This window comes from Ruditapes philippinarum, unplaced genomic scaffold, assembly GCF_026571515.1.
Source record: "Ruditapes philippinarum isolate M1 unplaced genomic scaffold, ASM2657151v2 ctg3218_1_1_1_1, whole genome shotgun sequence".
Lineage (NCBI taxonomy): Eukaryota > Metazoa > Mollusca > Bivalvia > Venerida > Veneridae > Ruditapes > Ruditapes philippinarum.
Genome location: NW_026861226.1, coordinates 110,525 through 127,093, shown reverse-complemented (window position 1 = coordinate 127,093; position 16,569 = coordinate 110,525). Strand labels below are relative to the sequence as shown.

Below are 16,569 nucleotides of genomic sequence, written 5' to 3'. Positions count from 1 at the left end.
TATGGCTATTGTAAGTATAAGTAATGCCATCCCTTAAGCCCCATTTCTACCGTCCCGGTAATGTCCACGGAATCACTATGGTTTCTTAAGCCTGAACCAGGGTGTTCCGTGGGTTTTTTCTGAAAAATCAAATTGCGTTTACACATCCCCCACAGAGCCCAGGTGTATTCCCAGTTAAGTACCCGATATAGCACGGGATATATACGAGAAGTGCCGATTCTAACCCAGTGTAATTACGGTAGATCACAGTGGAGACCAAACTAGACACGGCTTCATCGCGGTCCATCCTGACCATCGCGGATTTCCCTACTGTAATGATGCTGTCCCGGTGACACCTTGGTAATGTGCCTGTGTTTCCTGGTTCAAGTTTATGAGAATAAAACTGCTTGACAACGTTGACGTCAGTCATTTGGCAAAAGGACAGCAGAAATGTCACCCAAAGTATAAAGAAGAAAGTTGGAAAAACTCTGCCTACACTGCCTACAGAGGTTGAGGTACCTTTGGAAACGATTTCCCCAGATAGCAAGAAAGGGTGGAATCAGCCGGACAGTAAGGGAAGCTCGCCTCAGAGGAAAAAAGCAGAGAAAGGCCCTTCTTCCTCTTCACTTCACAAAATGATCCAAAGTAGCACTTCATATATATATTTGTTCTTTAAATTGCCTGTTATCGGCATTAAGTCCTGACGCCACCTGTCGTTGTTGTATATCCGGGACTGGGCGGCAATATCCGGGACATTATCAGGTCCAACTGGAGCATTGTGGCCAATAACCACAATGTACCCTGGCTCTGGCTCTACCGTAGCTTTGCCTGTTTTTACCATGGTGACATTGTGTCATTACTGGGGCTTTGCCGTGTGGACATTAATTAACACACAACACAGTTTACTACAGTTTGTCACGGTATGGATGCGGTATAGATACGGTAGTTTCCTGGCGATTCCCGGTGCCAAGCCGATAGAACACGGTTCGGGCTTCATTCCAGTGAGTGCCGGTGAGCCCGGGATGTATTAAACATTTTAATTCAACCTTGGTGATCTCCCGGTTTGTCCAGGTTCACCAAGGTTTGTTTCAGTATATCACAGAATCACTACAGGCCTACGCCAGTTTACCTTCAGAAATAAATTTCAGCAAACTTCTGAACAAAACAGCCTTAAATAGGCAGTTGATAATTCAAACATTAACAAATGTTAAACTTACTTGAACTTTATTGCTATATAAGTTTAAGTCTGATGTGTTCATTCTAACAGTGACAGTCATAGGGTTACTACTGACAGTCATCTTTGAAAAATCTTTGTCATCTATAGCTTTGTAGTATAATGTATAACCTTCAACATCCTTCAACATTCCACCTAGAGGGTTTGTCAATGCTACCTGAAATTTTAGAAATATCTCTAAAGATTCAACATTGATAATTACTATATAACTTTATACAATCACTGACAAAGACGTTTTGATAAATATCTTAACTGCAAAATAACTATACACAGTCACTGATATAATAATATAAATATTTATTACATGCTTTTCGGTGGTTTATAGAAATATATCAGTGATATAAAAAGTGGTAATTTCACTGTTTGAAACAATGAAATTACCACATTGATAATTTCACTGTTTTGAATTTAAGCCCCTTACGTTGTTTCAGTGAAATACCAGCGTGCACAGAACTGGGTACCAACTTAATGACGTGACGTCGTAAATGACGTCACGTTGTATTATTATTTGGCGCGCTTTTCATTCAGTATTAGGTTTAATGTCTTTTTAAAACGTTTCTTTGCATATAATAAAAAGAAAATTTGTTTAGTTTAGTGTAAGATCGAAATTTATTACGTGCTTTTCGGTGGTTTATAGAAATATATCAGTGATATAAAACTGGTAATTTCACTGTTTGAAACAGTGAAATTACCATTTTGATAATCTCACTGTTTTGAATTTAAGCCCCTTACGTTGTTTCAGTGAAATACCAGCGTGCACAGTACTGGGTACCAACTTAATGACGTGACGTCGTAAATGACGTCACGTTGTATTATTATTTGGCGCGCTTTTCATTCAGTATTAGGTTTAATGTCTTTTTAAAACGTTTCTTTGCATATAATAAAAAGAAAATTTGTTTAGTTTAGTGTAAGATCGAAATATATTTCACCTTGTGAACACCAAAAGTTCATATTTCACTCGTGGCTGCGCCACTCGTGAAATATACCTTTTGGTGCTCACTCGGTGAAATATATTCCGATCTTACACTGAACTAAACAAATATCCTCTATATATTTCACCTTGTGAACACCAAAAGTTCATATTTCACTCGTGGCTGCGCCACTCGTGAAATATACCTTTTGGTGCTCACTCGGTGAAATATATTCCGATCTTACACTGAACTAAACAAATATCCTCTATATATATATATATATATATATTTTTTTTTTTTTTTTAGGGAAGGTAGCCAAGTAGATTTACCAACGTTCAGTCCAAACCACTTGCCCCTCATCCGGTATCACAATGTTAGAACAATAACGAATTTGTAGCTGTGACACATAAATACCGATGTATTGAGTAAATGACACAAGCCAACAAATTAATTTAAAAAGCATGCATTTCCTATCAAATGGTAATTTGTTTACTGAAACAGCAGATCAATGGCGTTGGATTAACTAAGGACAACAACTAAAACTGGAAGCTTTTACTACAACTTTATAATGGCTAATTGTAGAAATTTATATCTTTCTTTCAAAAGTTTTCAGTTACTTTTAATCATAATTAGAAATATTTTACAAACTATTTTATTACCCTTCCAGATTTTTTCCGCCTTTTTGATTGGATATTGATCACCCGAAAGATATTGATATAACCGAGCCAGACGGGTAATATACACATTAAATTTCCCCGTTGGGTACCCAACGTTGTAAACAACATGCGCTGAGGTGATGCGCGTACGGTTCGATTTTACGCGGTGTAAATTCCGATTTACAAGCACTTTTTAACTGTCAAATGATAAATATTTACCAAAGTAGAGTAATGATACAAATTCCCATCAGTATTGAAAACAAATATGACCTTGTGAAAGCTTGATATTAATTACAAAAAAGTGCTTTCAATAGACTACTCCTTTTCTCTTGTTTACATTCGTTAGGTACGGGAAAAATACGTCATGTATTTATGTGACGTCATGTTGTGATGAAGAGGTACCTTAAAGGGAATCTTATTTCGACGTTTCATTTGAAACAGCAATGATTTTTTTAAAAATCGTCTAAACTCGGCAGGGGAAGGGTAATAAAATTATTATTTTGGTTTTGGAGTGATATATGTGGATATATTACCTGCCAAGATAAAATATCACCCGAGCCGTTAGGCGAGGGTGATATAAAATCTTAGCAGGTAATATATCCACATATATCACTCCAAAACCAAAATAACATATAATATGTTAACATTATTACATTGATTTAGAAAACAAATTTGTAGTAAAATGCAGGGTTGAGACCATCAAACTCAATAAGAGCTTGATAATGAAGTTACAGTATACAAATATGTTATAAAGTCAGTAGTTTGCTTTATTTCTTTACTAACCGGGAATGTGTACTGTGGATTTCCTTTAAAGAGAAGTGGCATAGGACCAAGTTTTGCGGTGAAATCTGTTGGGTAAATGTTAACAGAGACTTCAACACTCTGTACATCATTAGAGTTGGCTTCTATAACTTCTCCTTGTAAAACCACTGTTGTTCCACTAGAAACATAATCTGTAATAATATTCATACTAATATGATATCATTAACAATAGTACAATAGTACTAAACTAAACAAAAGAACTGTAAAAACACTGTATTTAAAATTACATGTACAGTAAAAATCCTCTATTTAGACCACTGACTGGACAGGACCCAAGAGGTCTTAATTGCAGGGTGGTCTCATTAGTGGATATTATTATCAAGACATGTTTATATTTTATAAACTATTTTGGTCTTATTCATGAACATGTTTATTATAACAAGAACTGACATCGGAAACAGACAAATAAACCCAAAGCAGGGCCCAGTAGATGTTTCATAACCTTGACCTCCATCAAAGGCATGATTATTATAAATAGAGTGTTTCAAGAATATAAAAACATTAACAAACACTTTCTCATATTCTCAGTGAACACAATTATTTCATAAAGCCTCTGTGAATGAAATGACAAAAATATGACTAGACACAGCCATCAATGTATAATTTTGACATGTACATTGTATATCTATCTTCTTTTCAACTGTCAAGCTGGCCTTCGAATGTGGCAAGTTTTCCTTATGCGCCACAAAATTGTGAATAGTTATTTCAAAATCAACAGAGTTGATGACTGGATATCTGTACATTTATGAAACTATAAACCTTACAAGAGCTGTCATGCAAGTGATGAATGCCCCCAAAAAGGTTTCTTAAGGTATTATGAAAAGAAAAGAGAATAGAGAGTACCTATAATCTCTAATTGTGTTAGGGTGAACCTTCAGAATATAAGTGTGACCTTAACCTTTGAAAAGGGATGTGATTCTTGGACGCGACACAACATTGTCATGTGATAGACATTTGTGCATAGTTATTTCAAAATCCTTCAATGCAGGACAAAGTTACACTCTGGACATGATTGTTGTGTAAGTGGGGACAGACAGACGGACATGAGCCTTAACCTCGAATGCTAGTGTATGCTAGTGTATGTCTAGCATTTTTTATTGTATTCAAGCACAGGAAATAATATGCCCATGAATCCAATCTTTTAATTGAAGGCACCCACTTTTAAATACATTTCCATAACAGTAGTTCATATACACTCTAAGAGGGGTGGGACGTCATGCATGACTTAAAATTGTTTAACTTTGTAAATCTACTTTTGTCATGTTAAACATGTTACTCTGTAAACGTACTCATGTAGTTCTACAACTGGAAACACGTTTTCTTAAACTCTATTTTCTGTATTCGAGTTTTACATTTCATTTGTATATTTCAGTACAATGTGTGCAAACTAGCATAATTTTATGTATTGTATGCAATGGAAGATACCAACTTGTAAATTTGTTGTTGTTTTCCATGTTAGATAAGTTGCTACGATCTATATGTAAACTTGTTATATAAAGGCGGGAACCTTCAATGAAAATATTGGATTAAGAGGCATATTATGTGCTATGCATGGATACAATAAATATTGTAGGTATACAAGTTTGCATTTTTAAAAGTAATATTTAAAAAGAACGCTTTACATGTCTGATATTTTGGCAACAAACTCCCTCCATAGTGAACAAAATTTTTCTATTTTTAGCTTCTGTGACCTAGTTCTTGACCGAAGATGACCCATTTTCGAATTTAACCTAGAAATCATCAAAAAAACCTTTCTGATCAATTTCCAAGATATTTGGATCAAAACTGCAGCCACTAGAGTGTTAACAAGATTTTTCTCTTTTTAGCTCCTGTGACCTAGTTTTTGACCCGAGATGACCCATATCCAAACTTGGCCTGTATCTCATTGAGACAAACAAACTGACAAAGTTTGATTATGATCCAATCAAAACAGTGACTGCTAGAGTGTTAGCAACCCAAATGTTGATGAGGAACGACGCACAACTGTACATAGCCCCATCACTATAGTACCTCACCTTGACCCTTTCATGGTCAGGTGAGCTAAAAATCATAACAATTAAGCCAAAATTCAATAATTTGACATTCAAAGTCAAGGTCATACATGAAGAAATGTCAATTTGAGTTTGAAATTAGTGAAAGTCCTGACCTAAATATGTTGTGTCAAAATATGAATTTAATCCATTTGTAAATAACAAAGTTATAACTTAAGTTATTGTCTGGAAACCATGAACTAGACAGACTAAATGACCGAAAAGCTGACTCCTATATATCTTGGTTTGTGGGGGTATAATAAAAATTGGGACTGAAACTGGTGGTCTTAATAGTGGATAAATAAGGCAGCTGTCTTAATTGTGGATCATTTTACCATTGCAAAACAATAATATACTGATTGTATGAAAGATTTAAAGAAATAGAGAATATAATCATTACCAACCTCCAAACCATGGTATGGGGAATTTTTTCTCATCCACTTTCACAGTAAATTCTGCTCTTCCATCAAACTGGAAAAAAAAAAAAATTGCAACAGTTTCAACTTTTTCATACTTTGTTAAAAAAACATTAGATATTTGTTGAATACAAAATTAAATGCCATTCTATGACAGAATCTAAATCAAAATACTGCCAGTACAGATCCAGTATCTATCTTTTACTTTGTGGTAAATTTGCAACATCTTGAAATGTAATTATATCATTTTATAAGTCTTGGCTCTTTCTAGAAATTAATGGGCATAATGGCCCTTATATTGCTCACCTGATTATTGAGGCTCTTAATAAATATTGTTGGCAAAGAATGAAAGGCAGATAAAATGTCATTTACTTAAAATGATCTCATAAAATTCACAATATTATGTGCACCCGACAAATAGTGCAAATGTTAAAAAGTATTTCCATATATGCTTTTTTATGTACATGACCTTTTTTACCTCAGGTGGCCCATATTCAAACCTGAACTAGAAATCATACAAACAACCTTTCTAACCAATTTTCCAGGACATTCAGGCTAAAAATGTAACCTCTAGAGTGGTAACAAAGTTTTTCCATTTTTGGTCTGTGTGAATTAGATTTTGACGATGGATGGACCCATGATCAAAGCTGAGCTAGAGTTTTTTCATATTTGGAAATCTATGGCCCCCAATGGTGTGGACAATTTTGACGCTAGAGGCAAACTTTGAACAACTTTATAAGAGGACATATAGATGAAATGTCAAAGCTCTAAGCCTTGTATCTTCAGAAAAGAAGATTTTTTAAGTTCTACTATATATACATGATAAAAATCAGTTACATCCAGGGCAGGACCAATTTTGACAACAGGACTATAATTTGAACAATTTTGGTAGAGGTCAAAGTGCCAAAAATCTAACTTCTAGCTTTTGTCAATTCAGAGAAGGTGAATTTTTGAATTTTTACGATATACATATAAGGAAAATAAATGACCACTTGGGCACGGCCAACTTGACTCCAGGGCTATAATTTGAACAATTTCATTAGATGAAGACACAAAATATGCAAGCTTTATTTAATTTTACCCATGAAATATGGTGTGATATCAGACAAATATATTTCATATTTTTTAAAAATAAATATGAAAGTGGGCGGAGTGGAAACTCATATTTATTTTAAGGGACTTCTTTCGCCATTTTGTTTGAAAAATCTGAGAAATACAAAACAATTTTTTGTTGAATTTTGTTTTGAAAACTATCTAGAATGATAAATCAAAGGGCTGCAGCTCTATGGTATTTTCTGATCTTTGCAATCTAAATATGTATGTACTTTCCTGTATAAGTTTATTTTTATATACTATAATTCATTTTACGCAGCGACAGCGTTTTGATTTTCTTCTATAACAGTTTGAGATTGATACATATGGAATTTTGCATGAAAAAAAAAAAAAAAAAATAGAATTGCCTCGACTAGGATTTGAACCATAGGCCTCTCACACCCTCAACGAGACCGCTTACCTCTGCACCACGGCGAAGTAATACATATGTACCTTGAATAAAAACGAATACATTATGTTATTCTAAATTGAGAATTTCCATTTCGTGTTTGCAATCCTTATCAATTTCGAGGTATTTTGTTCACGATAAACCTGTTGTTTAACACTGATGAAAATAATTTAGCGAAAATCTTCTCGCCAAAACAGTCCGACATGTATATATTCCACTACTCGACAGTCAGATTTATTTGTGTACTACGCTCTGGAGTATTCGGTAATCGACATATCTAAAAATAGCATTTTCATTGATCATGATAATCCGAAGCTTTACGGAAATAGCCGAACATTTTTCATTGGGTAAAAAAGATATGCATCCGCGAAATTTGTGATTGTAACCTCATATTTCTATTGACTAATCTAAACTTTTAATGCACTGTAATTCGTTAAATGCCTACATTAAAAATTATTCTTTCTTTTAAATTGCTGGTTTTAAGCAGTTTTGAGTGCGAACTACTTTGCGTTGTTAGGACTGTTAGGAAATTTTGTGTTAGACCGCGGATGTTAGCTATGTATTTACTGATCTTACGATCAGAAAATACAAAAATGGTCTAACTAAGAAAATAAATCCGAACACCAGGCTGTCGACCAGGTCTTATCCAAAATAAAGGAGGAATATAGGAATATTTTAGCAGGAAATATAGGAGTTTTTGGACCATTTTGAGGCAAAAAATAGGAGTTTTCAACTTAAATTGTTTACATTACTAATGCTTATATAAATGTAAATTATTCTTACCTTTACACATACTGTTTCTACAATAAAATGTCTACTAGGGTTTCTTAATCGGACAAAAATCATAATTGATCATCGAAAATAATCGAACAACCCTTTTCAATCAATCATCGATTATATAATTGAAACATTTACAATAACAATGTACATATCATACTTTAATATTTATAAGAATTCCATTAATATTCTATATTTTGTGTAACTACCACTTAATTAACTGAAATAAACTAGTTACTCATGCTATGTTCATCCTTGAGTAAAATATTTAAATCAAATAAATTCATTACATCTATGAAATTATTATGTCTCAATTCGAATAAAGGAATGAATAAACTATGTATGGGAACAAGAGAAGTTGGTCATTTCTTAACGAAACTGCCAGTTTTTTTTAATGACACTATATATTGATATTGTAACCATCTTTAGTTTGTAGAATAATTTTATACACAAAATATCTTCTTTGTTTGAAGTCAAAACATGTTTATTTCATATTTACAAATAGACTGTGAAGCAATTTTCTAATGTCAAATTGGAGCATAGTATGTCTTTAAACTAGAATGCCTCACTGTCAGTTATTAACCTCATGGTCACCAGTATGCTTTCCATTCATTTTAATGAAAATTATTAGGTCAATCAAAGCTGGCTTTAATTTAAAGTGTTGTTATAATACAGTGAGTCACTTAAGTAACAGCAAGAAGATAAATTACCAATAATTGATTATTGAACTTTGTATTCGATCATCGCTGATCGGTCCTATAAACGATAAATTATCGATTATACTCGATCATCGTTTAATCCCTAATGTCTACCATATAAGTGAAGGAAACCATTAGCTTTAAACCACAGCATCAGCATCCCGGCAGAAAGTTACAGCAATGCATGACCATCATCTGAATGGTCACCTGAAATAAAGTTGACATACTGATGCACTGCTTTTCATGGTGACCATGCAGATGGCTATGAGGAGCACAGCAGCCTTGAGCATAGTAATGTGATGCTGATGCAGGCATATACATTCTCTTACCTGTAAAATACAAAAGGCCAAAAGCAAAACCAAAATTTAAATCTCTTTGAATTCATCGGCAATATATTTTTTAAAAAATATAGGAAAAATATTCAAAATATAGGAGAATATAGGAAAAATAGGAGGTTTTTTTTAAATATAGGATTCTGACCCAAAATATAGGAGTTTTATAGGAATATAGGAATTGGTTGACAGCCTGGAACACCAATACCTTTAATTCAGTTATTAACACTGTATAGACGTTTAAAGAGTTGTTTACGTGACGTCACAATGTAGCGCCAAATATCGCGTGCAAAACAAGACGCAATTATATATTACTGCGCGCTGTACAGTAGCAGTTGCGTAGCAAGCAATGGGGTTTGTTATCATTTTTCTTTGATAATGAAATTAAATAAAAAGGTTATTTTTTCGTTTTTCATGAAATATGGTATGAATTTTCACTCAACATGATAAAATGCCACATATTTTCACTTGCTGTCCCAGCTCGTGAAAATATGTGGCATTTTATCATGTTTCGTGAAAATATATTCCATATTTCACTCAAACGAAATATCCTCTTACTATTCTGCCATGTTCATAGAAAATATCACATAAGTGTTGGTACAAAACAGATACTCACAGCATCAATACTCCACGCAACGTCTTCATCATCATTAAATCTGAAGGGACCGGTTAACTTAATTTGTGCTCTACCCTGAACATTCTTACCATAGGAATATCTAAAAAATATACCAAGTTTGATAAATTATATAATGTTTAGTTTAATCACCTAACAGATAGAATTTCAGCTAGATGGGAATGATAGCTTTAAGATAATAAAGACAAGAAATGTCGAACAACACATATGCCCCCCTTTCTAGCCCTTGACTCACATTATTGGTAATTTTGTTAGAGAAACTTGCGATAAATGGGTACATTGAAGTATTCAATTAAGGAAAAAAGAAAAATAATGAAGACTTTGCAATGAATAGTTTTCAAGATAATGAGACATTTAAGGCCCCTGTGACCTGACCTTTGACCTAGTGACCACAAAATCTAAAGGGGTCACTTACTAGTTATGACCAATCTATATGTGAAAGATGAAGACTTTGTGATCAATACTTTTCAAGATAATCAGCAGAAACCATTCTGACATTTAAGGCCCCTGTGACCTTGACCTTTGACCTAGTGACCCAAAATTCAATGGGGGTCATCTACTAGTTATAACCGATCAATATGTGAAATATGAAGACTTTGGGATGCATAGTTTTCAAGATAATCAGTGGAAACCATTCTGACATTAAAGGCCCCTGTGACCTTGACCTTTGACCTAGTGACCCCAAAATCAATAGGGGTCATCTACTGGTTGTGACCAATCACTATGTGAAATATGAAGACTTTGTGATGAACACTTTTCAAGATAATCAGCAGAAACCATTTTGACATTTAAGGCCCCTGTGACCTTGACCTTTGACCTAGTGACCCCAAAATCAATAGAGGTCATCTACTAGTAATGATCAATCACTATGTGAAATATGAAGACTTTGTGATGAATTCTTTTCAAGATAATCAGCAGAAACCATTTTAACAATTAAGGCCCCTGTGACCTTGACCTTTGACCTTGTAACCCCCCAAATCAATAGGGGTCATCTACTAGTTATGACAAATCACTTTGTGAAGTATGACGAGTCTGTGATGAATACTTTACTTGATAATCAGCAGAAACCATTTTAACATTTAAGGCCCCTGTGACCTTGACCTTTGACCTAGTGACCCCAAAATCAAAAGGGGTCATCTACTAGTTATGATCAATCACTATGTGAAGTATGACAACTTTGTGATGAATACTTTTCAAGATAATCAGCGGAAACCATTTTGACATTTAAGGCCCCTGTGACCTTGACCTTTGACCTAGTAACCCCAAAATCAATAGGGGTCATCTACTAGTTATGACCAATCACTATGTGAAATATGAAGACTTTGTGATTAATAGTTTTCAAGATAATCAGCGGAAACCATGTGGTCGGACAGACCGACCAACCGACAGACCGACCGACAGACCAACACTAGCAAAACAATAAACCCCCTCTTCTTCGAAGGGGGGCATAAAAATACTACCTTTTTTACAGGAAGAGTTAGAAAGAACTACTATAATGATTGCTGAAGAGAGGTATATGAGAGAAATTTTCACAGAATGCTAAATATAAGCACCAGTAGGACAGTTGAAGTGGAATGTAACTAACAGAAGATAATAAACCATCTGAATAGGTCAAAATGAGTAGTGTTCTCTTTTATATGTAATTTTTAAGGCCATTCAAAGTGGCAATGACAGCTATGGCAGCTAATGAACATAAAATTTAACAAATAACAAAACACAATTAATGCCCCATGGTCAGATTCTTGTCAGTAACAATTTAAAAAAAAAAAGTTTACCCATTCACTCAATTATTGACAGAAAATTTATACAGTTATATAACTTGACAAGGTCATGACGTTTTTGTTATTGTGAAAAATATAAGTTGGCATGTCATTGCTTTGTGATGAAGTTGAAAAAAATTCAACTTACTGTTAAAAATTTATCAAATATATATAAATGCAAGACCTTGGCCTTGAACCCAGTGACCCCCCCCCCCCACTCCACCAAAACTTAATGGATCACCTGAAGTATTTTCCTTCTAAATAGGAGACATTGGTAAACATAAATACAAAGACTGTATAAGAAAGTGTAAAACATCTATTGTTAGCAAAAATGATGTTGACCTTGTGACTCCCAACACTGGACCATCCAAGGTATGCTCCAAATATGAATAAGTTAAAATCCTTCAATGCAAAAAAGTCACAGTCTGGACACAAATGTGTACCTTTAAACTCTTCTTGTGAGAATGAGTACTAAGACCTTGACATTGGAGGTAGGGACATGGTGAAATGTGAAAATTCAAACTATAAGTGTGATCTTGACCATGGAGGTAGGGATATGGGTCTTAAATGTGGCACATCCTCATGATGTAGACATAAAAATCCATCAAAGGATATCTAAATATATAACAATCCATCTAAGGACATCTAAATAACAATCCATCTAAGTACATCTAAATAACAATCCATCTAAGAACATCTAAATAACAATCCATCTAAGAACATCTAAATAACAATCCATCTTAGGATATCTAAATAACAATCCATCTAAGTACATCTGAATAACAATCAATCTTAGGATATCTAAATAACAATCAATCTAAGTACATCTAAATAACAATCAATCTTAGGATATCTAAATAACAATCAATCTAAGAACATCTAAATAACAATCCATCTAAGAACATTTCAATAACAAGTTTGAATTATCTTTTGTTTTTTCAATTTTTTTTATAGCTATTGGCTACTGGAACAGGTGGAACTTTAATGCTTTTAATAGTATCAGGGAAAGTCTGATGGTAAAATCGGGAAACGGACAAAAGCCCTCCCGGACAAAAGCCCTCCTGTCAAAAAATAAGAGCCACTGCCGACCGGGGGCAACACTCGACTTTTTACTTTTTCTAAAAGCAAACAAAGAAATGTTTGAACAAACCATAATGTTTCCTTTTTATAAATTTAATCGGTCTGTCTTGTCACATTAGTTTTGTCAAAGTATGAATCCTTTCCATATATATCGGCATGTCTATTTCAGAAGAAAAAATAAACAAAAAAAAAATATATAAATTATTTTCACAAGAGGGCTTTTGTCCGCCAAGTCATTTTTAAGGGAGAGCTTTTGTCCACCTTGTCATTTTCAAGGGAGGGTTTTTGTCGGCCTTGTCACTTTTTTACGGGAGGCTTTTGTCCGGGAGAATTTTGTCCTACACTCCGTAAAATCCCCAATATGATTATGATACTAATCTCCAAAATGGATATATTCTCCACAATCATGATAACTGCCATAATAATTGCCAAGAACAGGGAAAGATAGAGGGTAAAAATATGGCTAATAACCCCTGCACTTCACCTGGGTGAAGTAAATGGGGTGCAATTGACTGCACAAGTGTAGCCAATCTACTGAGTTACAGCCATTCTGTTAAAACCAAAAACAAACAAGAAATGTAACTGAGTAACCAATTTCCTCCTCCTTCAAAGGAAGTTTTACATGAAGCACAAAATTGTGCAATTTCAAAAGATTGAGGAATCGATCTGGACTTTCAGTGCAAAATTTTGATCAATGCTAGATTTGCACATGCCAGTAACAATAAATTCATTAAAGAAATATTATAAAATAACTGCTGTTGATGTGTCAACAGAAATACATTTGTATACCTGTTATCACTATTTCAAAGCCACAAAATGTGACAAATACAAAATCAATACAGGATATGGTCTGTTGTAGGGTAATACAGGATTATGGTCTCTTACAGGGTATATTTTATGTCCAGTCATCCGTCAAAGTATGTGGGCAATTCACCAGTGACATTTTATTTGCATGGGCCTGACTTGGCATGATACCCTATAACAGGCTTTTTTAGGCCTTGACCTCTTGAGGTAGAAGTAAGGTGTTGTGCATGGCATGTTGTCTTATTTATGATAACATTTGTGCCAAGTTATTTTAAAATCTCTTGATTGATGAAAAAGTTATACACCAAATAAAAATACCCTAGAACAGACCATGTTAAGCTTTGGCACTCAAATGTGACCTTGACATTGAAGGTAGGAATCTGGTTGTTGCACAAGACACATGGTCCCATTATTGTGAACATCTGTGCCAAGTAATTTCAAAATCCCTTAAACAATACAAAAAGTTTTGAACTGCACACAAAATATTCCCTATAAAAGACCATGTTAAGATTTGACATTTAAGTGTGGTCTTTGTTGTGCATGACACATTGTCTTAATATTGTCAACATTTATGCAAAGTATTTTCAAAATTCCTTGATGGAAGAGAAAGTTATGCACTGGAAACAAAATATCCCCTTTATCAGACTATGTTAATCTTTGACCTCCAACTGCAACCTTGACCTTTGAAGTAGGTGACTGGTGTTTGCACATAACACATTGTCTTATTATTTTGAACATTTGTGCCAAATAATTCAAAATTCCTGGATCTATGCTATGGACTGGACACAAAATATATCCAGTAACAGGCTATGTTAATCTTTGACCTCCAACTATGACCTTGACCTTGGGGAGGTGATTGGTTTTTTGTGCATGACACATCGTCTTATTATTGTGAACATTTGTGCCAAGTATTTTCAAACTCCCTTTATGGATAAGACAGTTATGGACCGGACACAACATAAACCCTCAAATAGACAATGTTGACCATTATTCACCAAATGTGACCTTGACCTTGGAGGTAGGGGTCCGGTTTTGGGCATGACACATTGTCTTATTATAACAAACATTTGTGCCAAGTTAATTCAAATTCCTTTGATAAATGACATTGTTATAGACTGGACATGAAAATGTGATGGACAGACAGATGGACAGACAGAGCCTAATTCTATATCCCCTTTTTTTTCTTCCAAAAGGCAGGGGAGAACAAAAGGTAAACCATACCAAAGATAAGGTTTAAACGTCAGGGGTGAAAACTCACAAAGATTTACTTTTAAATGTACAAGAAGTTTTCTCCCTTTAAAGCAAAATTTCAGGCCATCCTGACAATACATTAAAATTCCTAAAGTGTCAATTTTACCATATTCCCCTCTATAACCAGCTGGGCTTTATGAAAAACCTAAAACTACCGTCACATTTCTTCTTTCAATTTAATATATCTAATTTTTGACTTTGTTTTTCTACATCAAAACCGAATCTGTCATGTTTATAACTTGTATATAACTTGTATATAACTATAGCTCATGTTTTGGATTCCTGCATATTGATAATTGTAAACTTAACAGTTATTTTTATAATATAAAAGTGGTTGATTATTTTGATATTGCCATCTATTCATAAACAGAAGATATTGAATGAGTGTAAGTTCAATACTGAATTTATTGAACAAGTTGTTATATTATATGCCTCTGGTGAGCATAACATTATTTTATTCAACAAATTCAATAAATTCAGTATTGAACTTACACAAACATAATTTTCTATTTATCACGTACACAAAATAGAGTGTTTAAAGTGAAAAAGAATCATTTATGCAAAACGGTATTCAAAGCAACAAATATATATTAAACAAATGCTCATAATTCAGATTGGTTAGTTTGTATGGGCAGATAAAAAGGTTTAAGTTTGTATGGGCAGAAAATAAGGTTAGTATGTATGGGTAGATAATAAGGTTATATTGTATGGGCAGAAAATCAGGTTAGTATGTATAGGTAGAAAATAAGGTTAGTATGTATGGGCAGAAAATAAGGTTAGTATGTAAGGACAGAAAATAAAGTTAGTATGAATTGGCAGAAAATAAGGTCAGTTTATATGGGCAGAAAATAAGGTTAGTATGTATGGGCAGATAATAAGGTTAGTGTGTATTGGCAGAAAATAAGGTTAATATGTAAGGAATGATAATAAAGTTAGTATGAATTGGCAGAAAATTAGGTTAGTCTATATGGGCAGAAAATAAGGTTAGTATGCATGGACAGATTATAAAGTTAAGTTTGTATGAGCAGATAATGAGGATAGTATGTATGGGCAGAAAATAAGGTTAGTATGTACAAGAAGATAACAAGGTTTGTATGTACAAAAAGATAATAAGGTTAGTATGTATGGGTAGAAAATATGGGCAGATAATATGGAAAGCTTGTTTGGGAAGATAATAGTTAAGAGTCATTGTATGAGAGGAACCGGGTATCTTATTTTATATTTATTTATTTTTTTTTTTTGGTTGAGTTTAACATCGCACCAACAAAGTATAGGTCATATGGTAACTTTCCAGCTCTACTGGTGAAGGAAGACTTCCGGTGCCCTTCTGTGCATTATTTTAGGCAGGAGTAAGCAGGAACCTGATATCACTTGAACCTTGAAATAGGGTATATACATATACTGTGTTCTCTAAAACTAGAAATGTGCCCATAGGACACGGGTGCCCCAACCGGGCCACTGTTCTGTCAATCTTATGACTCTAGGTCAAATATTTTTTGAAAACTAAAAATCTTTTACTAAGTTAAGGGCAAGAACTTTACAAATACTGAATAAATCCACAAGCAAACCCCAAGGTGCATAAGTACACATGCTGACCAACATTCTTGTAAACTTTCAGGCCTACAAGTGAAATACTTTTTGAGCTATGCATGAACAAGTTGAAAATTGCAAATTTATACTACTG

The 16,569-nt window shown here is 34.0% G+C and overlaps 1 protein-coding gene across 3 annotated transcripts in view; it reads right to left on the bottom strand.

The window, feature by feature from the left end:
• The window catches only part of LOC132714947 (alpha-2-macroglobulin-like), a 68,149-nt gene that overhangs the window by 406 nt on the left and 51,174 nt on the right, over nt 1-16,569 (bottom strand). For all 3 annotated transcript variants that reach the window (XM_060697883.1, XM_060697884.1, XM_060697882.1), the window contains exons 11-14: nt 9,973-10,072; nt 6,037-6,103; nt 3,564-3,733; nt 1,197-1,370 (exon numbers count right to left, since the gene is read on the bottom strand). In XM_060697883.1, coding sequence (XP_060553866.1) covers nt 1,197-1,370; nt 3,564-3,733; nt 6,037-6,103; nt 9,973-10,072 — 511 coding nt within the window. The remainder of the gene's footprint in view (nt 1-1,196; nt 1,371-3,563; nt 3,734-6,036; nt 6,104-9,972; nt 10,073-16,569) is intronic.